General features: G+C 42.8%; 3 protein-coding genes across 3 annotated transcripts in view; all 3 read right to left on the bottom strand.

Moving 5' to 3' along the window:
• The window catches only part of LOC138162618 (protein Wfdc21-like), a 387,573-nt gene that overhangs the window by 45,267 nt on the left and 330,034 nt on the right, over positions 1–12,272 (bottom strand). The window lies entirely within an intron of this gene.
• On the bottom strand, positions 2,783–4,503 carry LOC138162125 (C-C motif chemokine 4-like). Its single transcript, XM_069089208.1, has 3 exons — positions 4,357–4,503; positions 3,641–3,755; positions 2,783–3,179 (listed from the first exon to the last, which is right to left on the bottom strand). Exons 1-3 carry the CDS (start codon positions 4,427–4,429, stop codon positions 3,092–3,094), a joined length of 276 nt encoding a protein of 91 aa, XP_068945309.1. The 5' UTR covers positions 4,430–4,503; the 3' UTR covers positions 2,783–3,091.
• On the bottom strand, positions 9,856–11,659 carry LOC138162124 (C-C motif chemokine 4-like). Its single transcript, XM_069089207.1, has 3 exons — positions 11,406–11,659; positions 10,694–10,808; positions 9,856–10,263 (listed from the first exon to the last, which is right to left on the bottom strand). The coding sequence occupies exons 1-3, from the start codon at positions 11,539–11,541 to the stop codon at positions 10,176–10,178; spliced, it is 339 nt and encodes a 112-aa protein (XP_068945308.1). The 5' UTR covers positions 11,542–11,659; the 3' UTR covers positions 9,856–10,175.

Below are 12,272 nucleotides of genomic sequence, written 5' to 3'. Positions count from 1 at the left end.
TTTGGGTGGTCTTTACCCCCTCCTACACTGAATTTCCATAGTAGCCTTAGTAAATCTCTTACAAAGACACTATTTCCTAACTGTTCTCTGCAGAATCATAGAATTCAAGACCTGGAAGGGACCCCAGGGGCCATCTAGTTCAAGATATACTTGAAAGAAACTCCTACTAGGCTTTCTCTAGAGGTGGTCACCCAACCTCTGTTTAATGACCTCCAAGGAAAGGAACCAACTTTCCATTGGAGGCAACTGGCTCCAGTTTTGGACAGTTCTAATTCTTTTTTTTTTTCTTTAAAGAAATAAAACAGGGGTGGCTAGGTGGTGCAGTGAAGTAAAAGCGCTGGAGTTGGAAGGACCTGAGTTTGGTTCCAGCCTCAGACACTTAACATAAAAAAAACAAAAACAAAACTAGTCGTGTAACCTTGGGCAAGTTACTTAACCCCAATTGCCCTCCAAAAGGCAATATATATATATATATATATATATATATATATATATACCAGTAGTATATAATATATATATATATATATATTGCATACTACTGGTAAACCCATGGGGGGGTACTTAATATAAAAGAGATTTTAACATGCGCAACATGTTCAAAGTATTGGAACTGAATATTCCTGTTACCTAGTATGAAGAATGGACATTCTCAATTATTCATTACCTGAATATAGTGAAATTGACTTGGACAACCTTTGCATGTGGAGAGTCATCCTGATTGGTCTCATGTACTTTCAGAGATGGTCCTTTAACCATTTATCTAATCTAGTATCCAAGCCATCAATTTAATTTTCTTCATCTGGTTTCTTTAAAAAATTTACCTCCTTTCTTTCCAACCTTGTTGATCCCAGAAATCCTCTTCAGTCTTAGTTTTGGTAGTGCCATGATCAGACTTAGAACACAAAGCCTCTTCATACAAATATGAAAATTATTCATTTTAACATATACCTCCAATTTTTTTTAATCCAATTTAGTAGTTTTTTTTTTTCTGGACCTGAAAAGAATGGGTACAAATGATAACTTTTTCTCTCTGCCAATTAAGTAAGACTTTAGTTTTGCCCTCCTTTTTAATGCCAAATAAATATTATCATGAACCAATTGAGCAGAGGCACAAAAAATGTTACTTGGTTGCTGTGCTAACTTAATAAATTTTTTAATGAAATAAAGTTGAATTTGGTATACTGTGATATATAGCGACAGTGCAGTGTCTCAGTAAAAAAAAAAAATTATACTCTCCTGTTCCATCAGATGACATATGCTATATATACTATGCTATGGTAATCTTATTTGAGAGTACATACTACATCATCTAATAAATTAAATTAACATATAGCTTACACAAATCAATGTACTGTAGAAACTTATGATAATGCCAGTAAGTCAAAAGTTACTACTCAAAAATCTTTATACCTGAATAATTTAATCCCTTTACATTGTAGAAGCATTTGAGCGCATGCCGCATCTTCTGTATCATCACTTGAAATTGACACTGACATTGCTGACACTTCAGCTGTCACACAATACTTTTTATCCCCCAATTTGATCAGCCACCGCTGATTAAACCACATGTAAATGCTAAATACTTAGGAGCATGATCTAAATACGGGTTTCCTGCCGACGTCTGACTCCGAAGTCGAAATTTGTTGTCTTGAAGCACATAGATGCCCTGATGATTTGTCCTTAGATTATCAAATCGTTTCTTGAAAACAGTGGTCCAAAAATCTTTGCAAATGAATTTCACGATATCTAATTCATCCTTGAACCTTGCAGTGTCCTTTGTAAACCTTTCTATCAGTCCTTGTCCTACTCTAAAACCCACGTTCTCCAGTTTAGTAATGCACCTTCCATTTTCCACCTGCCCCTGGTCGGCGGACTCGTAGATGCCTCTCACCATCTCGTTGTAGAGAAGCAAGAAAAGCGCCCCGCCTGCCGTTTCCTGCTGCTTCTCTCGGGCTCCGGGGACCCCGGGAGGGCGGAGGTCAGGGCCCTGGCACGGCAGCCGCCGCGGTAGATGCGGACGTCTCCGGGGCCGCCGTCCCGGCCACGCAGCACCGGAGCGGGGTCCCGCGGGCGGCCGGGGGGCGGAGGCTTCATCTCGTCCCCCGAAGAGCGAGCACCGGTCCGGGAAGCCCAACCACAGGGGCGGGAGAGACCCGAGGCGCAGAAAAACCACCCACACCCAATCCCTGGCGGCGGGACCCGCCCCCGCCCCAGAGAGGGGAACCGAGGACAATTCTAATTCTTAGAAAGTTTTTCCTATTATTGAGCCTCTATTTACCTCTTTGTCACTTCTACCCATTGCTCATGGTGAGCACAAACAGTACAAGTGTGACCCCTTTTCCTCATGATAGCCCTGCAGATACTTGAATACATGCATAATTTCCTCCCTGAATCTTTTCCTCTCTTCACTATCCTTAAACTCATTCTTGCATGACAGGGACTCTCGGCCCTTCTGCTTCCTGATTGCCCTCCTCTGGGCTTCCCCATGTCTTTCTCAAACTGTGATGCTCAGAAATGAACATAGTACTGGAGACCAGAGTGTGGTGGGATTAGGCCATCCTTATTCCTGGAGACTATGCCTCTCATTGTAGATTAGATATTTAGGGACCACTCAAGGTGCTGAACCCAATTGAGATTGTCATATACATCAACCACCAAATAGTTTTTTTCTCTCTCAGAACTAATACTGTCTGACTAATCCTTCCCCATCTAGGATGATGATACAGGAACTCCACTTTAGCAATCCCATTTCTCCTGAGAAGACCAAAAACACACAGAAAACTTGTGACTTGAAAAAGTTTTATTCTGAAGTCTTTGTCCAAAAACATGGAATCCAGCAGATGAGCCCAGGATTCAATGGCACCGAGGCTTGGGTGCTAATAGAGGTATCCATGGGGGACAGATATCCTCCAAAAGTGCAAATACTGCCAATAAATATCCAAAGCTGCCACTCAATAATTTACATAAATTAAATGTCACTGATAAAAACATCTCAGGAAGGCTAGAGTCTAGGAAGATTGCTTGTAAATGTGGAATTCCTTAGCTTGGTCCATTTCCCTTTAAGATTCATTGTCCTAGGCCCCTGAAAGCTTCAGTTCAGCTCTGGGTCAGCCATGTACTTCTGAACCCAGTCGTCACTGGGATTGGCACACATCTGCCGTCCCTTTTTGGTCTTGAACCTGTGGAGTAAAGAGAGAGGAGATGAGAGACCAAGAAGCTTTTCAGCTGGAGATGCAGGAGAGGTCTTTCTGTTCCCCTCTTCCCAACTCCTGTAAATTTCTGGAAGGCATTAAGTAACCACTCTCCCACCTTCTGAAACCTCCAGCAGGTCCATTGAGGCCATCTGTCTCTTTCTAGAGACAACCCCAGGAGAGATTATCCCAACCCCCCTTCTTGGCCATACTCAAATTCCTGTTGCTTCCCTTTATCCTTCCCCTGTTAGAGGGAATAGCTCCCATCTTGCTCCCTGGAGAACCAAACCTGGGAATGGAACCACATGGGCTACCAGTCTCTTTTTTATCCACAGCCTCACCTGAGCTGCCTGATCCAGTCATTTGGCCAAACTGTCAGATGTTTTCATTTTCTCTTTCCACCATCTCACCCTGTTTCCTTTAAGGGGACTCAGTGGGTAGATACTTACACAATACCTGGCCGGAGACACAGGCTATTGGTCTCATAATAGTCTATCACAAATTTCCTGGGGATCTGTTGCCTGACATGGGAGAAGCAGCAGGAAATAGGTGAGTTGACACCCACTGTAAAGGAAAAAGATGCCTGAAATTAGCAAGGTCGAACATTCACACTACACATTCTTCTGAAGGAATCTGAAGCACTGATGCTGACATTATCTCAGGAACATGTTTTCCATCAGACACACTCAGGTTGCCACCTCTCATGTCTCCCCTCAAGTACCAGGAATGATTCTCTGTGTATGAAGGAGGATCAGACCTGCCTTTCTGGTTCCCAGAGGGATCCATAGAGAAAACATAAAGAGTTAGAGCTGGAAGGGCTATCAGAGATTAATCGGTCTAGATCCTGACTTTTAGAGAAGGCACTTGTCACAAGGTACTTATTGTCAGACTCAGAACTAGAACCTAGCTGGACTAGAGCCCATCCCAGTGCCTCTTGTCCTGTCTGGATCTTATGTGTTAATCAACAAAAACTTCCAAGGGCATTTCAATTGTTTCAAAGTCCAAAGGCATAAAAGCCCTACCTGCTTATTCCCTCCCTTTCAATCTTTCCCCTCCCCACCCTCCTCGGATCCCTGTGATCACACTACACTTGTCTCCTGTGAGATCCAGCCTATGACCAGAGAGCCTGGGTACAGGCACAGAGAGCAGAAGAAAGCTCACTTACTCGGTACAGAGGAAGCCAGAGAGCTGAAGGCCATGACCATGAGGATGGAGAGGGCAACCACAGAGACCTTCATGATCCTGAGAGGAGAGATGTTGGAGGGACAGAGCACAAGCTAAGAAACTCTGGAGGTCTGTGTCTCTGTCTCATGTTTAGACTCTTTTTATAGGGGTTTCTATGAATACCCAGAGAGATGGATGCAATAGAAAATGAGTGGAAATTCCAGTGCACAGTTGATGTCATGGTGGGAGTTGGAAACAAACAGTAAGCCCAGGAAATGTGAGGCTGGTGTCAAGGACTGAGTTTCTCTCCCCCAGAGCAGTTTCATCATGGGGGAAAGAGGCAGTCAGAGGGGGGAGAGAAGTGTGCATGTGGTTGGGTGGCAAGGGTGTTAAGGGGGAAGTGGTGAACTTGTGATAGCAGCAGAAAGAGATGAAACATGCAAAAACAAACAGGAAAGAGGTATGCTGACCATTGATTGAGGGAGTATTCAATATGACCTTCATACTTCTTTGATATCAATACTGCCTAGATCTTAGGATTGTAGATTTAAAACTAGAAGGGTCATTAGTGGTCTAGTCCAACACCTTCATTTTACAACTAAAGAAACTGTATCCCAGAAAGAAGTAACTTGTCCAAGGTCACACTAGTAGTCCGAAGCAGATCCTAGATATGTTCTCAGGTCTGCTGATTCCACATCTTTTCACTTAAGGCGACTAGCCCATATAGATTTTTGTGGAAATGGGGCAGAGCAGAAATAGGCAATGAGAACTTGTAGTATTGGTCCATTCCTTTGTCTACCTTCTTTTATGATGCTAGTAACAGCATATATTTGTATGACTTTTCAAGGACACAAAATTTTTTGACAGTGACTAATCTTCATAATTACCTTGTAAGGTAAGCAGTTTTGGTATTCTTATCCCCATTTTATTTATGAGAAAATGGAGATGACATTTATTGGACAGAACCCTAGGCTTGGAGTCAAGGAGACCTGAGGTCAAGTCTGATCTCTAAAATTTAGTAGCTGTGTGATCTTTAGCCTCACAACCAACACTCTAATAAGAGCTAGTATAGCATAGTTGCTATAAAATTATCAGTTATTTTTATGAAGTGTCTTGTCCAGGTCTAAATAGCTAGTGAGTAATAGATTTCAGTTTCACTCTTGTGCTTTCTGATCTCAGGCAGTGTTATATAAACTTTGGGGGACATTCTTAAGGGAAAAGAAGCAATGTGAAACTCTGTAGGTGGAGTGTAGGTATGAAATAATGACTAGAATTGTTAGATATTGTTTAATACAACATCACAAGAAATGTGACTTTTTGAAAAATGAAAATAAATTTCACTCTAAATCAACAAAATAAGATATGCAGAGATGATAGAGATTTGTACATAATAGACAATGTTGCCATTGGATGAATTCAGGAATGGTTGTAATAGACAAGATCTCTCCTTCTACTTTCCTTCAGTTTGCTTCTGATGTATGTACCTTCCACACCCAAGTCTGGTGTGTTTGGAGGATATTGCAGTGTATAGTATAAGGTGCTGGTCTAAGCTTGATTTCTGTCTGAAAGCTTCCCAGTGCTTGAGTTTGCCAAATCGTCTTCTAGTATGTTTACAAGCTTCCGTTTCAGAATGAAGTAAATGAAACTAGGAGACAAATTGATGCAATGACTATAATATTGTAGATGAAAGCCTCTTTGAAAGACTTGAGAATGCCGAGGTCTACAATGACTAATCATTCTTTCAGAAGACTGAAGATGAAATGTATTTTCCCCACTTTGGGCAGGAAGTGGACAGCCTAGAGATGACAAATGAGACAAGTATTTTCAGACATGGCCAATGTTGTAGATGGCTTTGTTAAGTATACTTAATCTGTTACATAAAAGGACTTTTTGAGGGGCAATGATGGGAGTTAGTGGATACTGATGGTAATCCAAAAAAAGAAATAAAAGTGCAGGAATGAAAAAATTTAAAAACACATACACCCAGAGCAGAGTAGAAATGGGAACAAAATGATATACCAAGAAGCAGGGGAGTTTGCTTTGTCATAAACTTAATATATACTTTAAAATAACCAAATTGTATTCAGGAAAAGTTCACAGATATCCATCCACCTCTCTCTTTTCTGTACCTCTTTGTATATTCCAATATGAGCATTCAGGAATATCTTAATGTTCATAATAAAAAAAGAAGCACTTTTATAGTCTATAAGGGTCATGCCAATGTTGTTGGTATGAAAGAAATCAGGAAAGACACTACAATGCAAGTTAAGAGATCGCTCCTTTATGGTTGATGGTTTGGCTTGCAAAACTCTGCCTAGTCTTGGATATGCTTGGACTACAGTTCCTCTCTGTGGCTCCCTCCATACAACAAGAGCCTCAAGTCACTCGCCCTCTCTTATCCTCAGTGTCCTGATGCCTAAATGAGACACACAGAGCATGGAGAGATGGAAGGGTGGTTAGGGACAAAATAAGGAACAAAGACACAGAGAGAATGTCCTCTAAGGAAATGGGAACAAAGGTTAAATGTTACAACAAACCCACAGAAACATCTTAGTCAGACCTCTACCAGATGGAACAATGGGGTTATCCAAACCCTGGGAGGGGAAAGAAAAAGAGAAAGAAAGATCATCTCACTATATTCTCCTTAGCCAAAAGGAACAGTGGGAAGGAAACCAGACTGAGGTCTAGGATTCTTCATTAGTAGTAGGAAGCAAAAAGGACTTCTTTTTTCATTGAGTTTCATTCAGAAATGGGGATATCACTCACATGACTAGTCAAGACAGATTTTGTGGATTTCCTGCCATTTTCCCTTCCAGAAAAGATAGTGTGGTATAGTGGCTAGAGGGTTGAACTTAGCTCTGAAACTTACAAGCAAACAGAGTGTCCCTGGGCAAGTCACTCAATCATGCTTATCCTTGAAATACATTTATTCTCCTCCTTAATCCTTCAACTCCTCTGATCTCTTTCCTGAGCTCCACTAGAAACAGAAAGGAAGGAAGGAAAGAAGGAAGGAATAAAGGAAGTAGAGAGGGAGGAAGGAAGAAGGAAGGAAGAAAAAGAGCATCAATGAAAACCTTTGTAAAAGACACAGAAAAGAATGAAGAAATTCCAGAGGGGGTCACCAACAAGCAGCAGAGTATGCCTACCATTGTGATAAACTCAACACATACTTAAAAAAAATCTATAAGTAGCTGAAATTCACAGATTCATTTAATATCTTCTCTTTTGAAAAGCTCATAGGTATGTGTGTTATTTTAATGTTCAAAATAAAAAAGGGAAAATTTTTAAGTTTATAAAGATCATGACAATTTTTTTATATCAAAAGAACTGGGAGGGGGGAAGCTACTCCATAAGTTTGGAAACCATTCTCATATGGCCACTGGGTTGGCGTGCAGAACTCTGTCTTGTCCTATTATAAGTCTGGCCTATTGCTTTTTTCTATGCCCAAGGCTTCCCTTTCTTCTCTATACTGAGTCATAAGTCACCCTTCCACTCTCAATCTCAATAACTTTAATGAGCTGAAGTGCATAGGACAGACAGATCCAAGTTTGGGTAAGGATCCAATAAAGATTGAAGCCATGGAGAGAATATCCTCAAAGAGACAGGGAATTAGGGTTGAATGTTAGAGCGAACTAACCCTCCAGAAACATCTGAAGTCAGATCTGGACTGGAGGAAACCTTGGTGTTGCTTAGTTTCTGAAAGAGGACAGGGGGAGAGAAGGCAGGAAAGTCTTACTATGTTCATTTGGCTCATGCTGAAATGGGCAGGAGAAAATAACACTGAGGTCTTGGAGTACCCCTTAGCAGTAGGAAAACAAAGCTGGCCAGATTTTGTGGATTTCCTGTCTTCTTCCCTTCCAGGACAAATAGTATGTTATAGAAGGTAGAGGGCTGAACTAATCAGAAAAGCAGGGGAAACTTGAGAAAAGGAGACCAGAAAACAGGCTGTCACTCACTTTAATTAGGCTGGGGTGACTCGATTAATTTTTTTAATCTTCAGTCTAACCTTACAAAAAAAATCCAGAAACATTAAAAATATATGCCTTGGCTTATCTTTTTTTAATCTAAAGCAAGGATAAAATCTCAGGGGTTGTGATTTGAAATCCAGATTGGCCAGTATGCTCTAGGTTTCTCCTCCAGTAACAAAAATGATTTTTAGGGGCAGCTAGGTGTCACAGTGAATACAGCACCAGTCCTGGAGTCAGGGTGACCTGAGTTCAAATCCCATCTCAGACACTTGACATACTTACTAGTCATGTGATCTTGGGCAAGTCACATAACCCTAATTGCCTTGCCTTCCTCCCTCCAAAAAAATAAAAATGATTTTTTGGTCACTGGTTTTTTTAGTTTGTTTTTTTGCTTTTTGGAGGGCAGTTGGGGTTAAGGGACTTGCCCAATGTGTTAAGTGTCTGAGGCCGGATTTGAACTCAGGTCCTCCCAACTCCAGGGCCAGTGCTCTAATCACTACACCACCTAGCCACCCCGCCACCCCTCTTTAGGTCACTGTTAAACTGAAATCCATCTGGACACCCAGAGTGAGTAGGTCATTTGCCCATTGTCACACAGGTAATGAAGCCAGGATTTGAACCCTGATACTCTGACCCCAAATAAAAACTTTTTTTTTTTTTTCTGGTGCTATGCCTTTTGAGAAAATGATCTTTCTGATTACTTCTTTCCTGGTTTTCTCCTTCACTTTCCTTGGTGGTTCCTTGGAAAAACTCCTGTGCAATATTTTCTGCTTATATTGTGACATCACAGAATCACAGAATTTGAGTTTGGGGAGAGATCATAGTTACTCAGTCCAAAAGGTGACTAAAAAAATTCTCATGGTCACACCCTCTGTAGGTGGTCACCTAGCATCTATTTAAAGACCTCCAAGGGAACCCACCACACTACCCATTAGGATTTGGGCAGCTGTCATTGTTAAGAAGTTTTTCCTAATGTCAGGCCTAGATTTAGTTCCTTACAAATGCTGGCTATAACCCCAAGTTATATCCTTGGGGCTCAAAGAGCACAAATTTATATTCCCCCACAGGACAGAACTTTCAATACTTGAAGACAAAAATTATGTCTAAACTGGGTCTTCTATTCTTCCCACTAACCAGCCCTAATTCTATCAACTCATCCCCTCAGGGCTCTAAGCAACTCAACTTCTTCCTCTAGACTATACTCTAGACATTCTCCAGTTTCCCAACATTCTCCCTAAAGTATGGGTTCCAAAAATAATCACATGACTCCACTTTAGTCTGAAAGGCTAAAGCATATCGGGACTATTACTTCACTGTTCCTAGAAGCTTGCTTTTCAATCCGGGAGATTTGATTTTTGTGCTTCCCAACAACGTGCTGACTCAAAATGAGGTGGCTGTCTAGTGAACCCTGGAGTTTTCTTAGAAATATTGTAGTCTAAAAATGCCACCCCTGTCTGGTATGATCATGGCAGAACTTGATCTCCTAAATCCCGCTTCCCCAAAGAATACTGAAAACACAGCAATAAATTAAAGCTTTAGAAAATTTTATTCTGAACTCTTTGTCCAACTGATATTCATGGAATCCAGCAGGACTCAAAGGGACAGAGGCTAAGCTGCCAAGAAAGGTCCCCATGGGGGACAGGTGTCTTCCAGAAGTAGAATAACAGTGCTAATAAATAATCAAAGTTGCCACCAAATAATTTACATAAATAAATCTCATAGATAGGAATGAATTATAATGGGGAAAGGATCTCCTGAGGGGTAGAGTTTGGGGAGATTGCATCTGCCCATGGAATTCCTTCAGCTTGGTCCATTTCCCTTTAAGAGTCATTGTCCAAGGCCCCTGAGCCCCTCAGCTCAGCTCCAGCTCTTCCACATAGCCCTGAACCCAGGCATCACTGGGGTTGGCACACACCTGCCGGCCTCTCCTGGTCTGGAACCTGGGGAGGGAGAGGAGGAGAGATGAGAGGTCACAGAGAGAAATGTTTCTCTATGTTCTCCCTAGGTCCAGCACTGACCACTCCTTGTTCATCTCTGGAGGGCCAGGAGGAACAATCCTCACCTCTGGCAACATCCCTTATCATTCTCTCTAGACACCTGTCCAGTGGAGAATCTCTCAGGAAGCCTCACCTTGACATATAATCCCTGTTGATTCTGTTTCTCCCTCCTTCTTGGGTGAGCAGCTCCCAATTTGCTTCATGGAGAACCCAGCCTTGGCCAGGGATCACATGAAGGATTTCTTTCCCTTTCAACCAGGGTTCCCCGGAGTGGCCTGATTCATCCATTTCCCCAAGCTGCCAGCTGGCCCCATTTCCCCCTGTCATCATCTCTCCCTGGATACCCTCCAGAGATTCATGGGTAGATACTCACACCACAGCTGGCTGGGAGCACAGGCTGCTGGTCTCATAATAGTCTGTCACAAATTTTCTTTGGATCTGTTGGCTGACATAGGAGAAGCAGCAGGAGGTGGGAGGGTCAGAGCCCACTGGAAAGAAAGGGGAAGCATGAGATTAGTAAGGGCTTAGGTTCATAACTCATATTCCTTACCTGTTGAGTCCATCTCAAGGACCAACTCAGAACTAGGCACACTGGGGATGAGATCCCTCCTATCTCCCTTACCCTGTTTCCCTGCAGTACCAGGTGTGATTCTCATTATGCCTACAGGAGGATCAGACCCACTGTTCCTATTGTCACTGGGAATATTTTGAAGAACCCTAAAGTGGGGGCAGGGAGGCTAAAATGGATTCTGAGACCAGCCCATCCAATTCCTGCCTTTGCCCAGGAAGCCACTTGCTGGAGATCACTTGGGTAATTAGTGGCAGAGTCACAATGACAACTTAGCCAGAGACAGAATCCAAGCCAGTGCCCTTTCTCCTCTCTCCATCTATCATTTAACCAGCTTATATTGTCAAGGGCAGGTTAATATTTTCAAGTCCAAACATATAGAAATCCTCCCTGCTCTTGCCCCTCCCCATCCTCACAGATGCCTAGGAAAAGTCTAGCCTGGTCCCCGTCAGAGTTCTATCCAGCCTATGACCAGACCCTGGACACAGCCACACAGGGCTGGAAGAAGCTCCCTTACTCGGTGCAGAGGAAGCCAGAGAGCTGAAGGCCATGACCACGAGGATGGAGAGGGCGGCCACGGAGAGCTTCATGATCCAGACAGGAGAGAAGGCGTGGAGGAGCTGAGACACTCTGGAGGTCTGCGTCTGTCTCATGTGGGTCCCCTGTTTATAGGGGTTCCTGAGAGTACTCGGAGAGAAAGAAGGAACCTCAAAGGAGTGGAAATTCCGGTGGAGAACTGATGTAGGAGTTCAAAGCTAAAAAGGGAACCCAGGAAATGCAAGGCTGGTGTCAAGGACTGAGTTTCTCTCCCCCCCATGCAGCTTCATCAGGGGGGAAAGAGGAGGGAGGGTGGAGAGAGAAGTGTGCATGTGGTGGGGTGGCAAGGGTGCTGGGGGGGAAGTGGTGAACCTGAGCTAGCAGCAGACAGAGGAAACATGTGCAAAAACAAATAGGAGAGTTCTGTGGACCATTGATATGAAGAAGTATTCAACAAGACCTTCATAGTGCTTCAACATCATGACTGCCTAGATCTCAGGATTGGAGATTTAGAGGTCAAAGTGTCCTAGGTGGTTTAGTGGAACACTCTCATTGTCCAGGTAAAGAAACTGTGGGCCAGAGAGAAGTGACTTGTCCAAGGTCACACTGGTAGTCAGGAGCAGATCCTGGAAATGTTCCCAGGTTTGTTGACTTCACATTTTTATACTCACAGAAAATAATCCATATAGAGGAACCACCTCTGGTCCTTCAAGGGCACGGCTTGACAACTTTTGTGCAAATGGTGGCCATGAGCAGGTCCATGAAATGAGGCCTCCAGGTCTTGGTCCAGCCCTTCATCTGTTTTCTTGTGTGATGATTTTAACACCTTACATTTGTATCACTTTAA

The sequence above is a fragment of the Petaurus breviceps genome, unplaced genomic scaffold (assembly GCF_028583685.1).
Source record: "Petaurus breviceps papuanus isolate PSGF00001 unplaced genomic scaffold, PetGlider_PUasm1.0 186, whole genome shotgun sequence".
Taxonomy (NCBI): domain Eukaryota; kingdom Metazoa; phylum Chordata; class Mammalia; order Diprotodontia; family Petauridae; genus Petaurus; species Petaurus breviceps.
This window is presented reverse-complemented; position numbering and strand designations above follow the sequence as displayed.